The sequence below is a fragment of the Phaethon lepturus genome, unplaced genomic scaffold, assembly GCF_000687285.1.
Source record: "Phaethon lepturus isolate BGI_N335 unplaced genomic scaffold, ASM68728v1 scaffold21824, whole genome shotgun sequence".
Classification (NCBI taxonomy): Eukaryota; Metazoa; Chordata; class Aves; order Phaethontiformes; family Phaethontidae; genus Phaethon; species Phaethon lepturus.
Window position 1 is genome coordinate 1 of NW_010534348.1, and position 18173 is coordinate 18173.

At 51.7% G+C, this 18173-nt stretch overlaps 1 protein-coding gene across 1 annotated transcript; it reads right to left on the reverse strand.

Moving 5' to 3' along the window:
- Positions 1-1574: 1574 nt before the first annotated feature.
- HADHA (hydroxyacyl-CoA dehydrogenase/3-ketoacyl-CoA thiolase/enoyl-CoA hydratase (trifunctional protein), alpha subunit) lies at positions 1575-17549 on the reverse strand (the record flags this gene model as incomplete). The annotated part of the gene is made up of 13 exons (XM_010285504.1): positions 1575-2017; positions 3124-3269; positions 3781-3895; positions 4500-4695; positions 5077-5145; positions 6397-6537; positions 9688-9774; positions 10487-10658; positions 11311-11445; positions 11737-11846; positions 15724-15780; positions 16626-16744; positions 17427-17549. Coding segments are annotated over 13 exons (1616 nt in total), but the record flags the coding sequence as incomplete, so codon positions are not given.
- Positions 17550-18173: the final 624 nt, after the last annotated feature.

The following is an 18173-nucleotide window of genomic DNA, read 5'->3' on the forward strand; positions in this document are numbered from 1 at the left end:
GAGGACGTGGTCAGCTTCTTCGCCCGCGAGCGCATCGACGGCAGCATCTTCGTGCAGCTCAGCGAGGAGATCCTGGCTGACGACTTCCGCCTCACCAAGCTCCAGGTGAAGAAGATCATGCAGTTCATCAAGGGCTGGCGCCCCAAGATCTAGTCGCACGCTGGGGACCCCCTGGACTGCGGGGGTCCCCCAGCCGCCTGGACCACAGCTCTGGCTCTCCCTGCTCCCGTCCCCTGCCCCGCTCCAGGGGTGCCCCGATGCGGCAGGGGCCACCCGGTTTTCCTTCTCCCTGGCAGCTTGGCCCTATTGCCCAGCCCTCTCCCCTTTCCATTTTAACACTGGACAGTAATTTTGGCCCAAACGGGCTGGAAAATACTGGAGTTTGCGTTGACTGGTTTAACTTAATCCTTGTGGATTAGCATTAATAAATGTACGGGAGAAAAACAAGCCACCAGAGAAGCCCCTTGCTCAGGGAGGAGGGGGAAAGGGGCTCTTGGCAGGGACAGAGGCTCTGGGGGTCGCTCCCATCCTGCCAGACCTCGGGGGACGGGGTTGGTGTCCTCCATCCAAGGGAAAGCATTGCCCTCGGAGCTGCTCTGGGCTGCCCGCAGCCCAGGGTGCTTTCAGGGCCCTGGAAGGAAGCTCCTCTGCCTGATGGACATGGCTGACCCTGGGGAAGGGAAGCTGAGATCTGTCCTCAGGGCTGCACCCACCCCCAAAGCACACGCCTCTCCCAGGGCCCACGGCGAGGTGCTCCAAGGACCCTCAAGCCCCACTGCGCAGAGCTGGATGGAGCCACAGCAAGGGGACGAGACCCCCCCAGCCCCTCAGGCCCAGGGGGGAGCAGGGTTGCCCCCAAACAAGGCTCAGACCCCACAAAGGGGCAGGGGCCAGGGCCCAGGGGCTGCTGCATCCCCCTGGGAGGGCTGAAGGCCAGTTACCAGCTCTGCAGGCAGCCTGCTGCCTCCCCCAGAGGCAGGACGAGACGATGGCTCAGCCCCACTTTGTCCTCTTTGAAAAGCGCAGCATCACCCTGCTCCCGCCCAAGCCCTGCCAGGGCCCAGGAAAAGGGCAGGAGCCCGAGGAGGTGGAGGCCAGGCCAGCTCTGAAATTAGTGACAGGTGGACAGAGATTTAAAGCCTTTTAGTTTAAAGCGAGCTCGCCCCACGGGGCACCCTTCCGGCCTTTGGCTGCTTGATCTGCAATTACAGGCGGGTCCATCTGCCAGCATAACCCCAGCGGCAGCACTCGCGGCCAGACAAAAGAGCTGGTCTCCTCCCAGACCCCGACTGATGGCAGAGGTGACAGAGCCGGTCTTTGTTCTGCACTGCTGCCCTCCCCTCCCTTTCCCCATCCTCCGGCAACCGCCAGCAGCCCTGTTGTGGGTCTCGCAGCCGGCAAGCAGAGAGAGGACCCCAGCGGATTGCCTGAACGCTTTATTTCCGACTCGAGTGGTTCCCTTCCTGGGTGCCGAGACGCTGCTGCCCCAGCGAGACAGAAGGAGAAGTAGGCATGGAATCCAAACCCAGGAGACGAGGATTTATCGTTGGAGGTTTACGGAAAGGCAAGGCGTCGGGCCCAGCTGCGTGCTCTGGAGGTCACAGCATGGAGGTGAACACAGAAGAAATTCTCTCTTCCAGCAAAGAGGCAGCAGGCCCACGCTGGCAGGGGATGGACGTGCCCAACACACAGTAGCTGATAAGGCACTTGACATGATTACAAGCCACGAGGCAATCCTCTGCCACCCTCCTTCCGTCCCTGCCTCCCCCGGGTGCTTTGCAGATTAACCTAGAGAATGGGATGTTGCTGGAGAGCCGGTGGCCCCAGCTCGAGCTCTTGGTGTGTCACGGGTGGGCGGCGTCAGGCCACGCTCACTGGTGGAATTTCTTGCTTGGGCTGTTGGCGTAGTCCAGCAGCAGCTGGCACGGCGTGAACTGGTTGCCGTAGACAGCCTCGTACTTCCGTAGCTTGTCCACCAGCTGCTTGGCTCCGTACGAGTCTGCATACCTGAAGGGACCTGCCGGGGACAGGGAGCCACATCAGCGCCAGGGAAATGAGAAGCACCAAAGGTGCCAGGAAGGATGAGGGCACTGGATTTGGCAGATCTGGCCTTCTCCAAAAGAGAGCCCCAGCCTCTCGGCAGGGCAACGCAGAACCCTGCGCTCTGCCTGCCCACCTCTGCAGAGGCAGAGCAGATTGCTGGGGCCAAGCTGGGACACAGATAATTGGGACTGCTCCCCTAACCTGAGCTTGCCTCGGCGACAGAAAGTGCTAGATACTCAGCAGAAGCACGACCTCATGCCCAAGAGCACTTAGTATCCTTCAGTTGTGACCCAAACCTCAGCTCGTACCTTGTCCGCTGCCCAAGCCATGGCCACGGCCACCCAGGCAGGTAGCAGACGGGTCTGGGAGAACTTCGCCCATGGTCCTGACCAGGCCCAGCAGGTATCTCAGCTTGAAAAGTGCTGTGTGCCACAGCTGAAGTTATCAGCTCAGCTTTATCTGTACAGTGTGAGGGCATGGGGGGCATGGTGCATCCTTGGGCACCGTTTCTCAGCTCTGTGTGTGGCTCAGGATCAGGTTTGCAGAAGTGCTGCAAGATGCCTGCCTGCGCAGGCACGTAGCAGTGGCAAGAGATGCGATACCAGAGCCTCGTTTTTCACCGAGCACCATTTGGCTGCACAAAAGCCCCACAACTGTTAGGCACGGTGAGAGCTCTTCCTTTGGAGTTATAGGAAGTGCCGATGAGGCTAGGGCCAGCACGGCTCTGCCTTCTTATTCAAACCCAAAAGACACAGCAAATGGCCTGGGTTAGAGTCCTTTGATCCTCACCAGCCACAGCTCTGTGAAACAGCGGTACCAGTGGAGGAACACCACAGGCAGAACTGTCTCACAGCAGCTCTCAGGCTCACTGCCACCTCTCATGGGGTGGGAACACTGGAGCAACCTCTTTGGCTGAGGGTTTACGTGGGATAAGGACGCTCAGGCTTGTCAGACTGCAGCTCAAATGCAGCCTTAACAGCTGACTCACCTGTAGTGGCTAGAGCCCACTAGGCAAGCCCACTACAAAGCTTTCCAGCCAAGCCCTGCAGCCTAGCCCAAACCCCAGCTAAAACCACTTACCTCCCAGGCATGGGGGGAAGCCCAAGCCAAACACAGCACCGATATCTCCCTCCACAGGGGTGCTGAGGATCCCCTCCTGCAGGCACATGGCTGCCTCATTCACAAACCTCGTCACGAAGCGCATCTGGATGTCCTCATCGGTACAGCTGCAAGGAAAGAGTCTGTAAGGGCTGTGCAGGTAACACAGCAGCTGGAGGGAGGAGCACATGAAGCCAGCACAGACAGGGGACTGAGCCAGGCCTGAGGTAGGGGACAAAATAGTTTCTCACTGAGACTGTCCCTACCCCCATGAGGATAAGGACTAAGATGTGTCCTGAAGCAGGCACGTAAGAACAGCAAAAACTTGATCAGGCCAGATGGGAACTGCTCCAGGAGATGTCCCAGCACCAGGCTGTACAACAGCTCCGACATCAGGAAGGTCACAGCAGAGGCTGCACCTACCCGCCTGCCCTGGCAAGCCCCACCACAGGAAAGCTCTCTGCAAAGGTGCCCAAGCAAATGCTGATAAATTTGAGGATGCCCCGTTCCTGCTAGCACAGGCTCTCCAGAACCAACAGCCTGCACCCAGCTGGGAACAGCCAAATGGCATCTGGGGTAACTCCGTGCCCAGAGGTGAGAGCCAGCCCACACCACCGCTCAGCGTGCGCAGCTACTTACACTTCAGGTTTGGCTGGCACCTTGAACCTCGCCAAGATCTCATCCATGCCAGAATTCACGCTCCTGTTCTTCACCCCCTCCTGGTAAATATAAAAGCCTTTCCCTGCCTTGCGACCTGACAGGGATAAAGAGAGACAGTCACATCCTGCCACGTGTCCTGTCTGCTCCAGACACCTTCGCCTCTGATCCTCCCCTTAGCACAAGCAGATCCTCCCAGCACAGGCAGTGTGGTCCAAGTGCAGGTCACATCGATGCAAGCTGCTCCGTCCTGGTGTGCTCAGAGGCACAGCTGCCTCTGGCACCCAGCACCACCAGGGCACAGCTTCTGCCATGCAGACAGAGCCATAATCATTCCTGGCACAGAGCTTCTAAACCTCAGCTCAGGGCTTATTTCACTTGAGCACATTTACTTCCTGCCATTTGCTCCCCATGTCCCGGGGCGCTTGTACAGGTTTCACAAAGGGGCCAGAAAGAGGTTCGAGAGATCTTGTCTGCTCTGCTGCCTTTGCTCTGGGCAGCACCTTTGCCTGCCGCTGCCATTTCTGCAAAGAAAGGTCTAGCTGCAGCCAGAGGTCTACCCAAGGTACAGCTGGTACCTGACCCTCTCCCGGGGCTGTTCTCTGACTGCTTTCACCTGAGGCAGCACAGGCTGATGGATGCTAGTCCTCTTCCTTGAACAAAGGGGAAGCATGTTAGATTAAAACAGCCTAGCATCTCACCTAAGAAGCCTTTTTCCACCATGAGCTTGAACAACTCGATGCTGCCTCCTCCAAAGCGCTCGCCGAAGGCCTTGCCGAGGTCCTCAGCCACGTGCGTGGCCACATCCACACCCACCTCGTCAATCAACGTGGCAGCACCCACAGGAAAGCCGAAGGCTGTAGAGATGGCATCTATTTTCTTTGGGTCAATGCCCTCCTGCAGGGATGGAAGGGGAAGCAATGGTATCTCTGGGCAAGGGTCCTGGAAATCCAATGTGGGGGCAGAAAGACCTCGCTCATCTGGTGCCACAGACTGCGACCAGTCCCATTTGATTACGGGCAGGAGCAGGGTAATTGTGCCTGCACCACTCCTGACTCTCCCCTGGTTCCATGCGAGGGGGAAAGAGCCTCATCACTGTCTGTACCACATCTCATCAGACCATGGCTCAGCCAAGAGCAAGCTGGGGACAGCCATGGGCACCAGGGCTGGTTACCCACCTCCCTTCTTGGCCAGGGCTGGGGTCAGCCTGACTGGGGCAAGGAAGAAGCAGTCTACATGACTATTTGGCGGATGCTCGGTAGCTGATGGGATACACACCTGGAGTACTCGCACCACTTCTGCCAGCATCGGCCCCAGGCACCTAGTGGTGTAGAAGCCAGGCCCGTCCTAGGGAAGAGTGCAGCAAGAAAGCAGGTGAGTACAAACTGCAGGAACACAGCCTCCACTGGCAGCACAGGAACCATGTTTCACAGCCCAGGCTGCATTTCAGGCACTGACATGCAGAACAGACACGCTAGAATAGTTTTTTCCTGTAGGGCTCAGTGGTGTCTGAAGACTCCCATGAACATACTCCCCAGAAGTGTTTTTATTTGGAATAGTGCCTGGAGGTCCCAAACAGGCTGCAGAAGTCCCCTTGCTTCATCAAGCCCAACAGGCTGACGGGGGAAAAGGGTGCTTAGCACAAGTGAAACAGGCATAAACCAGTTGTTTCATCTCTGACATTGCTCACAAAGTCAGGAAGCAACAAGTTAGCTGCAAGCTGCCATTCAGGGATGCCTCTGACATGGGGATGAGGGTTAGAGAAGCAGCACTGTATCTCCACTGACCTTTAGAGATGCCTAGAGCACTTCTAGACAAGCCAGTTTTCCCAGCACCACAGGAGAGACCTGTCCAGCATTGCTGGCAACCTCACACATCAGTGAAAAGACCAATCCAAAAATATGCTCACCAAACAGCCCTGAGCCTACCGGCTGAACCTCCCCCACAGCTTAAACAGCATCACTGATGTTTTCTACCATGGAGCACGAGACCAACTCCGTTTGGAGGGCCATGTGTTCAACAGCAGCCGTCAGCTTAACAAACCACGCAAAGCCCATGGCTTTTTTGAGGCTCTGCTGCCTCTTCCTACAGACCACAGAGGTTTGTTCTAAACTCCTGCCTCGCTGTGCTGTGCTCAGTCTTCTCCCTCTGCTTGGTATAGCTCTTCCCCTGCACTTGCACGTGTATTTCTGCCCCCTCCCACACAAGACTGAAATCCAGAAAGAGGAGGGTTACTGCTCACAGACCCCTCTGTCCTCTTCTCTGTCTTGAAGAGGTGGTGAGAGTCCTGGCAGACTCTTGCTCCATCTCAGATGCCACTGCAGATCTCAGCCTCCCGGAAGTTATGTGGAACAGGACCGTCAGTGCCTCGTGCTGGCTGATCAGACTCTTGCTGCACCTTGTGGCCTTCCATGGCTGCTCCAGAGGACACCCAGGAGATCACCTGGGCACCTGCCACCCTTCTAACCTCCGTTTTTACTTTGCAGCGTGAATAGCTAATGCCAGTGTATTCACAGCTGTGTTTCAGCCTCCTCTCAGTGCACAAGTCTGCCCTTTTATTTATCACCCCAGCTTATATTTTATGCAGCGTTCTCTCACCTTTACCACGATGACGACCTTGCCCTGTTTGAGGCCAACAGCAACAGCGGAAGCAGCTGTGTCCTGGGATGTTTTGTCTGTGGTGATTATTTCCAGCAGCTGCATTTTGTCAACAGGGGAGAAGTAGTGCATCCCGATCACCTAAGCAGAAGAAAGAGCTCAGGGTTAAGCCTGGTTAAGACAGACTTTGGCTCCCAGAGCAATCTGCTGGGCAAGGCAAGTGCCCAACAGCAGAGGGAAGCAGGCCAGCATGGGCTGCAAGACCCGTTACCACAGCGCACCACCCATTCAGTCACACACTCCACTACATCCCTCTCCAACTCCCTTTCTCTCCTTGGCTTTCCCAAGGACATAGCACATAGCACAGCTCCTGCCTCAGTGAAGATATAATGCTTACAGGACCAAGTGTGCTGCTCAGCTCTCTCTGTGCTTGTTAATCGTCTAACAGCAAAACCAGTCTGGGAATCCTAGCTGAGCTCAGTCCCCAGGCAAATTACAGGCACTGCGTGATCTGCAGGTACTGAGCTGGCAGAGGAGCCACACGCCTGGGTGGTGCTTCTTCTGGACGTTGAGAGTGGAACAGCAGTCAGAGACAGATGCTGAGCTGAGTCTCTGTGTTCTGCTGGTGAATGTTTTGTTTAGATTCTTTTTTTTTGGATGATTAAGTGAATTTAAGGACAAGAAGGCATGTTTCCAGAAACTAATTACAGAGGTAAGTGCACGTTTCCTCTGGGAACAGTGTTCAAGTGGAGATTATTTGTCTGTGTGCCTCACTTTCGTAACACAACCATGTAATCAGCATGTTGCCCTCATGCCTCCTGGAAGCTACACCTGGCACTAAGACCTGTGTAAGTCAGAGGCACCTTGCAGTCGCAGACTGCAAAACTAATTAGAGAAAATACACGAATTAGTTAACTGATTTCCTATTAGTTTCCCCATAAAGAGCCATTACACAGGCGATTTATACAGCAAGAGGATGTTATTTGGAAGTATGAACAAATCAGACTCAGTTTGAATTTCCGATAAAACTAAGGTAACGCAGGAAGAGGCTTAGAAAGGTCACAGGAACCTCCAACAGCAGGGACACAGGCTGTTACTCTACGGCCTTTGCAGATGATAACAAAACTTTTGCAGGAAGACAAGCAGCAGAGGCAACACACTGACCAGGGCAGTACTTGAGACCCTAGTAAGAGTTTAGGGAACCAGCCAAGGGTACCCATGCTTTTGCATTTGCATAATGCCAGCTGAGCTCCAGAGCTTCCCCCTCCTTCTGCCCAAGCTGCTACTGCCTCCCCATCCCACCCATTTTAGAGGGAGATCGGATTATCTCACAGAACTGCATGGCCAACCATAGAGTCATGGAATTATACAATCTTCTGGTTGGAAGGGGCCGTCAGAGGCCATCTCGTCCCACCCCTGCAGTGAGCAGGGACATCTTCACCCAGAGCAGGTTGCTCAGAGCCCCGTCCAGCCTGACCTGGGCTGTTTCCAGGGATGGGGCATCCACCACCTCTCTGGGCAACCTGCGCCAGCAGTTTCACCACCCTTGTTGCCAAAAATTTATTCCTTAGATTGAATCTCCCCCCTTTTAGTTTAAAACTTACTCCTTGTCCTGTCACTACAGGCCCTGCTAAAGAATCTGTTCCCATCTTTCTTACCAGCCCCCTTTAAGTACTGGAAGGCTGCAATTTTCTGCAGCACCAGGTAGGCAAAAGAGATTCCTCAAGTAAGGGGAAAGTGTCTCCCTCATTTTATATCAAGGCTGCCCTAGACTGATGCTTAGCCCTCGGGAGGTGACTCCACCTGGTCACGCAGATCCCTTGCGCTACTTCAGACGCTGCAGTGTCACGTCTGGTCTCCTGCTGCTGCTCCTCCCTGAAGGGCGCAGTCTCCTGCAGGGCTTGCATCAGACCTGCCAGCCTCAGGCTAGCAAGTACCCGTGGCAGTCACAGATGGCAATGAAAAACAGCACGCAGCTGGCTCCTCCCAATCCAGCACACCCACACCCCTCGGAGGGTAACTCCGCCAGGCACGTCCCTCAGGGCAGGCTGCTCCACAAGCCCTACTCAGCTGTGCTTGCCCGGTCTAAGGGGTGAGGATGCAGCTACTTTATATGGTGTTTAGAATTCAAGCAAAGGGATGAACCATAGAATCATTAAGGTTGGAAAGACCTCTAAGATCATCAACCCAACACCCCCACGCCCACTAAACCATGTCCCAAAGTGCCATGTCTACATGTTTTTTCAACACCTCCAGGGACAGTGACTCCACCACCTCCCTGGGCAGCCTGTTCCAATGCTTGACCACTCTCTCAGTAAAGAAATTTTTCCTAATATCAGATCTAAACCTCCCCGGTGCAACTTGAGGCCATTTCCTCTTGTCCTATCGCTGGTTACTTGGGAGAAGAGACCAACTCCCACCTCACCACAACCCCCTTTCAGGCAGTTGTAGAGAGCGATGAGGGCTCCCCTCAGCCTCCTCTTCTCCAGACTGAACACCCCCAGTTCCCTCAGCCGCTCCTCATCAGACTTGTGCTCCAGACCCCTCCCCAGCTCCGTTGCCCTTCTCTGGACACGCTCCAGCACCTCAATGTCCTCCTTGTCATGAGGGGCCCAACACGGAACACAGGATTCAAGGTGCAGCCTCACCAGCGCTGAGTACAGGGGCACAATCACATGAAGAGGTCCTCTGCTGCAAACCTCTGCCACGAGCTGCTGGGTTGCTTTTGGTATCCTGTTCACATGGATCATTTGGAGACACAGAGAAAGCCACACCACCGCCTCAGGAGCTGGTCCCACGGCTGACCAAGGTCAGTTTCAGCACCTCTGAGTTCAGCTTCCAGCCACCAACTTTTCTTCCTTTTGTGCTGCTAGGTTAGTGCCTTCTCCTTGAGAAGGCATTTTCCCATCATGGCAAGTCACTCCTGCATCTAATCGGTTTATCAAAATGACTCAAGTCTTCCTGGCTGGAGTTCTCTCAGCTTGAGTCCCTCCATGGCTTCTCTGCCCCTCTGCGTGCATTAACATTCCCTGAAGCGCTCTCACCTCCCTACTGCGCCTTGCCTCGCCAATGTCACACTGGGGGTGAGTCCACCTTCATCCTCTTCCTACCTGTCCAAAGACCACAAGCTCTTTGTTCAAAGCTTGCACTGGGGGCAGAGGAGGAGCTGTTTCATGTTCTGAGGAGGAAGCAGAAGATCCCAGTGCTCACCTACAGCAAAGCCAGTTTTCCACTAACAGGCAGCTCAGCACAGAGCAGACTCATAGCAGGCAGGTGGCACTGGGTACTCACCTTCTCTGGCCTCTTGCTAACAGCAGCAATTTGGCTGATTGGGAGGGCAGATGTGTTACTGGCAAAGATACAGTGAGCAGGGATCACCTGTGGCAGAAGGTGGAAGAGACAGTGTAAGTGCACAGGCTCCAGAGTCAGATCCAGAGCCCTGAGAGAACAGTACCGTATCTGCTAACCCTGACAAACAAGGCAAACTTGATTTTCTCTCTCCGGGCAGACAGTATTAGAAACTGATTCTAAAGCAGCACCCCAAGTCAGCCAGATCTGACTTCCCCTGATCTCTCCCCAGGTCTGCAATATTAGTCTCAGAGCTCCTGTGTTTCTGCCTGGCCATTGCAACTACATTAGACACTGCAGGGAGGGACTTCAGAAACGTGCACAGACCAGATCCTTTACCATGCAGTTATTTCCCTGAGTGTGCTCTTGAACAGAAAAGACCAGTGGCAGCAAGATAGAGACAGTAAAGGACTAAAGTTGTGGAGATACCAAAAGACATTACTGTCATATCAATATGCTCAGACAAACAAAGGGTTTTTTTGAGCAGCTCCCAGGAGTCAGGGAATGTCAGAACTGCCCCGTTGAGCTAAGAACTACTGACTCCTTATTGAGCAGTGAATATCCCTAGTGAACAGGAAGGGTGCCCTTGACATTCACTCATGTACTGACATAAATAACTCGCACTAAACTGCAGCACAATGAAGATGTGACAAACCCAATGGGACGGGACAGGACAGGACACCTTGAGTCTCCACCGTACAGGGGCCACATCTAGCACAAGCTGCTCAGAACTGATACTCACAGCCTCCACTTCCTTCAGCACTTTGTGCTTGATGTTAATGTCCTCAAACACAGCCTCGATCACCATGTCTGCCTTCTCAAAGCCCTTGTAGTCCAGCTGGCCCGTCAGGTTGCTGAGAATGGAATCCCTCTCGAACGATGTCAGACTCTTCTTCTTCACCTTGCCGTTCAGCCTAGGGAGGGGACAGCTCTGTCACAGCTCCTGGGCAGGCCAGCCCAGTCCAGACTGCTGGAGGTACACCACAACACCAAGGGCATCCCTCCCTCACTCCTGGAGCTGGGACCCAAACTACCACCTCCAAACCAGCAGAACTGCCACTCTGCCTACCGGCCCCTCCTTCCATCTGGAAAAAGGAGAGCCCTGCTCACACAACTCAGCTGGTGCATTAGCTTGAAGGTCAATTGCTGACATTCCTGATGATGCACAGCTGAGCACTATACAGCAGAGCCAGGAAGACAGGGGAAACAAATCCAGCTTTTCAGAAGTCTGACCAGATGCCTCCCCTGACATGGGCCTCTAGGCAGCCAGGATTACTCCCTCCCACCTTAGCCCTATAAGCTACTGCTAAATCTAAAAGCTAAAGCAATCATCTGTTAGGTTTTCTACCTACCTAAGGAGCTAATGCTGAATACACTGGGCCTATTTCGTAGCAACATCCCAGCACACTGCATAGGGCAACCTTAAAAGAAAGCATTTCTGTGACATCTGATGGCAGAAGACTCCAAATGAACAGAAGTGTCAGGAGTTCCTGACTGCCTGAAAGCAGAGCAGTATTTTGGCTAAAGGCAGCCCTATCCCGAGCGAATTCCTTTTAACTTACATACCCCTTGAAGACTTGCTGCTGCCCTCTGTCCAAGCCTTGCTGTGCTGTGTCCTTCAGAATGGTCTTCAGCCCCTTATCCACTGAAACCTGGGCAATCCCAGCTCCCATGAGCCCCGCTCCCAGCACTGCCAGAGTCCTGCACAGAAAAGGATCAGGGGACACATTCAAAGCTAGAAATAGCTGAATTTCCATTGCTGTTGTCAGATTCATACAGATCCTGTCCACCCAAGCACTATTTTTAGTGAGGTCACGCAAGAAGATTTCACTCGTGGGTGAAACCTCCGAACTGCAGAGGATTAGCCTTCTGGAGGCTGGAAATATCTCTGCTCTGCTACACTGCTTTTCAGGACTCTAGCCTGCTCTGTCCCAAGAGCCTTTTAGCAGAGGTCCTCCAACTGCTCCTCAGGCAGCCCACACTTGCACTTACTTGACCTCTCGCTGAGGTGTTCCAAACTTGTTCTTCTTGCAATGCACCTGCCCATGGTAAAGTCCAATCAGCGCCTTGGATTCCTTAGTCACTGCAAGTTGGCCAAAGCTCTGCAAGAAAGGGAAGAGGGAAGCGGAGAGTTTCGCATTTAATACCTATCTCACTTCCAGCAAAACACAGCGAGGGGAGGGCACAGCCACCCTGCGCAACTGCAGACTGGTAACCTGGTTAGAAAAGGAAGAAGGGACAGGGCGTATGTCTCCTCTGCAGAGACACACCTTCTGCGATAAGCACCACTACCTCCCGTATGGGCTGCCAGAAAGCAGTAGAAAATTGCTTGATCAACATCCTTTCCCATAAACAATGTAATTTAAAGTGTCTGAAAGAGCATGTACCTCAAACTTGTGTCTGGAGGGGCAGGGGTTCTGCCAGGGAAGAAAACCAGCCATAGTAGTTCCATGTCCATCTCCTTCCTATCCACCGAGTCATTCACAGCTATTTGCACCCTCCCAGCACGGCTTTGGGAGGAGCACTCCCCAGCAGTTCACTGGAGTGATGGTAAGCCAGAAGCAACGCCGCTGCCTCGGCCAGCCAGCAGCTGCGGGGTCCTATGAAATCAATGCAGGAGCCACTTCTACTCCCCCAGGGGCAGGACTGTATTTCACTGCCATGGGACCTTTTCTCCCCCATGTGCACCCTGCACTACCTGGGGCCATTTCCCCAGAGGCTTCCAGGTAGAAGGGCCCTGCCCTCAGATTTTGAGAAAAATCTTTAAAACGGGACAATCCTCACCGACAGCAGTAGCCCGATAGTATTTTCAAAGGATCATGGACAGGCAACAAAATCTCCCAGCACTCAGCATGAAATGGGAAAGCAGTCAGGAAGACAAAAGACAACAAACTAACGTTGTCTAAGCCAAGTCAGCTAAGGAAAGCCGCCAACGCAACATAGTTTAGAGCAGGCTGTATACTCCTTCATCACCGTCCTGCAAGTTAGAAGCTTGCTAAAATATCAGAAACACAAAGCCTGGAAGAGAATCTGCAAGTCTACTATCCTAGGGGAAAGAGGGAGGCATTAAAAAAAGACATGACACTGACACTTATTATTCTTTAGAGGGTTCTGGGAAGATCTCCATCCTGCTGCTATTCTCAGGAAAAAACATTCATTCTTTTCTGTAAGGAACAGAGTATCCCAAGCCTTTTATTCAGCACCAGACCAAACGTGGGTGGAATGCATAACCAGAACACATGGGGTATACCCATGAGGTCATTGTTAAGGTAGGAGGCAGACAGCTACATCTCAGACCATGACCTTGTCACCACAAGACGAGAAAAGGAGCTACTAAGCACAGCAGGAAAGACTCTGGGATGCGACAGACAGCAGTGTGAAAAGGTGGTGAAAGTTACAGATAGTACTGCAGGAGACTGATGGATTTTACCAGAGGTTATGGGGCAACAACACTGAGAGATGACCAAAATGCCGAGATAACCAGGGTGTTAACTGGTGAGATAACCCACACCACAGGGAGTGTTGTGGGTCTTCTGCAGAGCCAGGTCTTGCAGAGCCAGCAGTGCCCAGGTAACCACACCAGTAACACTGCACAGCCAGAGTTACCTCTTCAGTATCAGGAGTAACAAATTTGAGCACAGATGTAGCAAAACTGGGACCAGTGAGGAAAAATTAATTAAGGGCAGGTTGTTTATCAGGGCAGAGACAAAGGCAGAGAAAGGGAGGGATCAAGACGGCTGGGGATGAACAAGCAGGGGAAAACAAAGACTCTGTGTGTGTGGGGGGAATAAAAGGGTCACGCATAAGCAAGCTGCTGGCAAGTACCCTTGCCTGCTCAAGCCCTGGACCTGCCCACCACAGTCTGTCCTACCTCCATATTAAATTCTACTCCTGTTTTCCCCGAGTGTGTCACTAGCAAACCTCAGGCAGGACTAGACGGCATTTAGGACACGAGGTCCATATGTCAGCATCTGGTCAAAGTGGGCCCTGTGGCCAACTAACAGACGAAACACCTACAGCCAGCTGCTAAGGGTGTGTGTGTACACATATGCACTTACTGCTGCATGTGAACTTCAATTCTGAGCAGCCAGCCAGGAAGAGCAGCATCGATCACCCGCACTGGCCATGCCTGTGAGCGGTTTGTGTTTATGTGGGTGCCACCGGTAAAGGCACCGCGCTGTCTGTGCAACCAGCCATGTGTGTACTCGGTGTTTGTGAACGTGCGTGTGCGTGCACCTACACCTCTGCCATAGGATACCTCTTCTATGAGTCCTATACATGCTCTGCCTCACCACTGGCTGGACCTGTGAAGGGGAAAAGCAGCAAGCAGAATAAGAGGTGAAGTATTCTGGGCTTTAAAGTGCAAAAGACTTGACTTCCCTTAACAGTCATTATTGGTGCTAAACAAAACCCATGTGCTAGGGACCTAAAGAACTGAAGGGAAAGGAAGAATGAAATAGAGGCTCATTTCACAGAATCACAGAACCACGGAATGGCTGAGGTTGGAAGAGACCTGTGGAGACTGTCTTCTCCCACCCCATCACTCAACGCAGAGTCAACTACAGCAGGCTACCTAGGACTGTCCCTGATTGGGTTTTGAATATTGCCACGGAAGGAGACTCCACAGCCTCTCCGGGCAATCTGTTCCAGCATTCAATCACCTTTACAGTAAAAAAAGTTGGTTTGCATATTTAAGTGGAATCTGCCGTTTCAGTTTGTGCCATTACCTCCTATCCTGCCACTGGATACCACTGAGAAGAGTGTAGCTACACCTTCTTTACTGCTTCCTACCAAGGTTATTTATACACATTGGTCAGATCCCTCCGAGCCTTCTCTTCTCCAGGCTGAACAGTCCCAGATCTCCCAGCCTCTCCTCATGTGCCAGATGCTCCAAGGCCTTTAATCATCCTTGTGGCCCGTTGCTGGATTCTCCCCGGCCAGCTGGCCCCCAGCCTGTACTAGTGCATGGGGTTATTCCTCCCCAGGGGCAGCACTTGGCATTTCCCTTTGCTGAACTTCACGAGGTTCCTGTGTCTGCCCAGTTCTCCTGGGACCTGCTGAGGTCTCCCCTGAATGGCCAATACTAGCCAGTAGGTTGAATGGAGTGGTTACTAAATAGGTAAGTTTGACCAAGGGATAAGGAGAGACAAGTCCTGTTCTGTGTGAGAAACCACTACTGAAAAAACCCACCTAATTTTCAAAAGTATCTGAAGTTATCAATGGGTGAAAAAGGACCAGCACAAAGTATCTGGACTAGAAAACAGGACCAAAATAAGAGTAACAGAGAATCAGCACCCTGAACAAAGATGATCACAGAATGGTAGGCATTGGAAGGGACCTCTGAAGATCATCTGGTCCAACCCCCCTGTCAATGCAGGGTCACCTAAGGCAGGGTGCACAGGAATGTGTCCAGTCGGGTTTTGAAGGTCTCCAGAGACGGAGACTCCACAACTGCTCTGGGCAGCCTGTTCCAGTGCTCCGAACAGAAGTGGTGAAAAAAGGTGACAGAGTAAATACAACACTAGTAAAAATGAAAGCTAATTCTTGGAAGAAATTACTTGCTTGCACCAATTTGCCTGGGAACACTGATGAGACTCAGAACACTACACCCGCACCTCTAGGTTACCTGTCCCTTGTGACGATCGGAAAACAAACAGTGCTCAGACACAAAGAGAAATCAAAGTCCTGTTATATGAAACCTGGATCAGTGAACTCCAATCTGGTTATTCCCCACTCAAAAAGATAACCCAGACAGGAGTGAGAAGAGGCACAAAACTGTTTTTACAAATGAAGAACCTTGACAAACAGTTCTGTTGTTCAAGACAAGATTTTTTCCCAGCCCTCCTGCCAGAACAAGACACCAGTTTGACCAGTCTGTGATGAATAAAGGGGTTCCTTTGTGAGTGGTTAAATACAAATCCCCCCCCTTCCCCCCAACCCTGCAACTTACCAATTACTACCGGGGATCTAATCTCCTACCTGGGATTCAGTGAGGTATCCAGCGTCACGCCCCTGATCAAGACCAGTCTTTACAACCTAGTCAAAGAAGAACAATAAAGATGCACTGCTGTTAAGTCATGTCTGCCAACATCTACCCTTTAATGAGATTACTTGTTTAGCTGCACCTCCTGTTTTCAGAAGTGACCCCTCCCCAATACTCAAGGCACACTTCAGACTCTGGGTCCTGTCCATGCTGTTCAAAGCAGAGCTATGAATCACCTTGTCCTTCTAGCACAGAATAGCTACGACAGCAAGGACTTTTCCATCAGGTTAATTTTTACACATACCTTGTGGTTTCAGTAGGACTGTGCTCCTATAATGTCATTGCTCTCAGAGTCAGAGGGGGGCATTCACATGTTTTAGAGAAGTCTTGGCAACAACTTAAATAGTGAAAAGTAATTTTAAAAATAAGGATTCGACCATGGACAATGTCTGTAAGTAATACAATGCCTGTGTTACTCAGGGGACTAAGTTTTAAAGTACTGTGGGGTTAGTGCTATGAAAACAGCAATTTATGTTTTCCTGGCTTCAAACAGGTTAACCCATCGCTTTAGAAACTGTATAGGAAACCTGGAAAAACTGCAGCTGAAGGTTTCATGGACAAAGTATTCCAGCTAAGCCTTCCCTCAGCTGGAATTCTTGATCTTCCCCTTACTGGTACCAATACCACAAACTGGTGATCATATTCTGGCAAGCTATTCTGAATTTTACTATGCTTGCTCGGTACACCACACAGCTAGCGCTCATCAAGACTGATCTTCTATGAAGATCAGGATGCATGGCTTGACTCAGAGGAAGGAGCCTCCTTCCCTCTCTCTGTTGCCGTATTACCCCACAGATCCACCTTCACTGTAGTTTCTTGGGCCTCGCAGCAGGGTTACCTCAATGATCTTTAGTGGAGCAGGGTAGAGTCCTTTGGTTTGCTTCTGAACTTTGCTTTCCACTGTCTTGTAGACTTGCTGCCTCACAAACGGAAGAGCCATAGCATAGTCTGTTATTTCTGCAAGATGGGACAAAACATGTCTCAGCACAGTGCTATATGCACAATCATCCTTTAAATGATTAACCTGAAAGTTAAAGAGTATAGACATGAATGTTGCATATCTGCAATAGCAACATGCACCTGAAACTCAGCCACAGGTAGCATGGTCTGCTCAGAAGGCTTTCTATGGCTCGTTCCACAGACAAGTCTCATTTAGGGTTAAAATATCCTCCTCATACAACTGGTGACAGACTGACCTCTGTGGAGTAGAACTCACACAGGGAAGTCACCATTTCAGGGCTCTGCTAACTGTAGAGTGCTGCTTAAAGAGGATTAGTACAGAGCAGACCCATGTGCCTCTTCCCACTTGATTACACAACCTTGGTACAGAACTTGCTACTAAAATTTTGAAGATGGATAGTCCTCTGGAGGTAGCTACCGCTTTCTCGCCGAGGCCTGGCTCCGGTCTAGTATACTTCAGGAGCCACCATGTGCAGCTCTGGCAATGCCACTTGAAGATCAGACCTGCAGAGCAGTGTTTTCTCTACCAACCCACCTCTCTCAAGAGATGATTACAACATGAAATAATTTTGTTTTTAAAATGGAATTAAGTAGGAGCACAAACATATCCCTGAGAAGCAAAGCTAGATTAGACTCTCTACAGTCCCTTGGGATTTGGCTACGATGCCTACAGACTTACTCTGTATTAGCCCTTTTGATCTTTTGGAAGACACAGTCCTGTTGGCTAGTCCCCTGGCAAAGCCAATTGCTACCTCCTCCAAGTACTCAACTGTTCGTGCTTCTGGAGTCTTCACACCTGGGCCTGTGAATAAAACAAGATGTTTTGAGAAGTGCTTGAAATGCAGCACAAGTTATCACTGATGGAAGATGACACAGAAGAGCAAGGATGAGTCAGCAACATGATGTTCCTTTGAAGTACTACCACTCTATTTCCCCCCCACCTGTTTGATTTTTCTTGACTATGAACAATGATGGAAAGGCTCAACAGGCAACTCTGTGAAGGCCCCAAGGCATTTAACACCCACAGCATTAGACAGAAATGCCAAAATGCCAACTCCTAATGGGAGCACACAGCAGTATGTCACTTAAACATCAATACTACTTTCACAGAGCCATGGAATAGCTTTGGTTAGAAGGGGACCTGGGAGGCCATCAGGTCTGACTCGCTGCTCAAAGCAGGGGCAAGTTCAAAGTTAAATCCAACTCTGGAATTTGATCAGGTGGCTCAGGGCCATGTTCTGCCAGTCTTTGAACATCTCCAAGGATGGCGGTCCTATCACCTCTCTGGACTCCTGTTTCAGTGCCTGACCATCTTGTTGCAAATTGGGCCCTTTAACTTTGCTTAACTGCAGGCATTCCCATACCTCAACAGAACTTAAGTGTTCTGCTTCCCCTCCCTCTTGTTGCACCTCTGCTTTCTTATGTG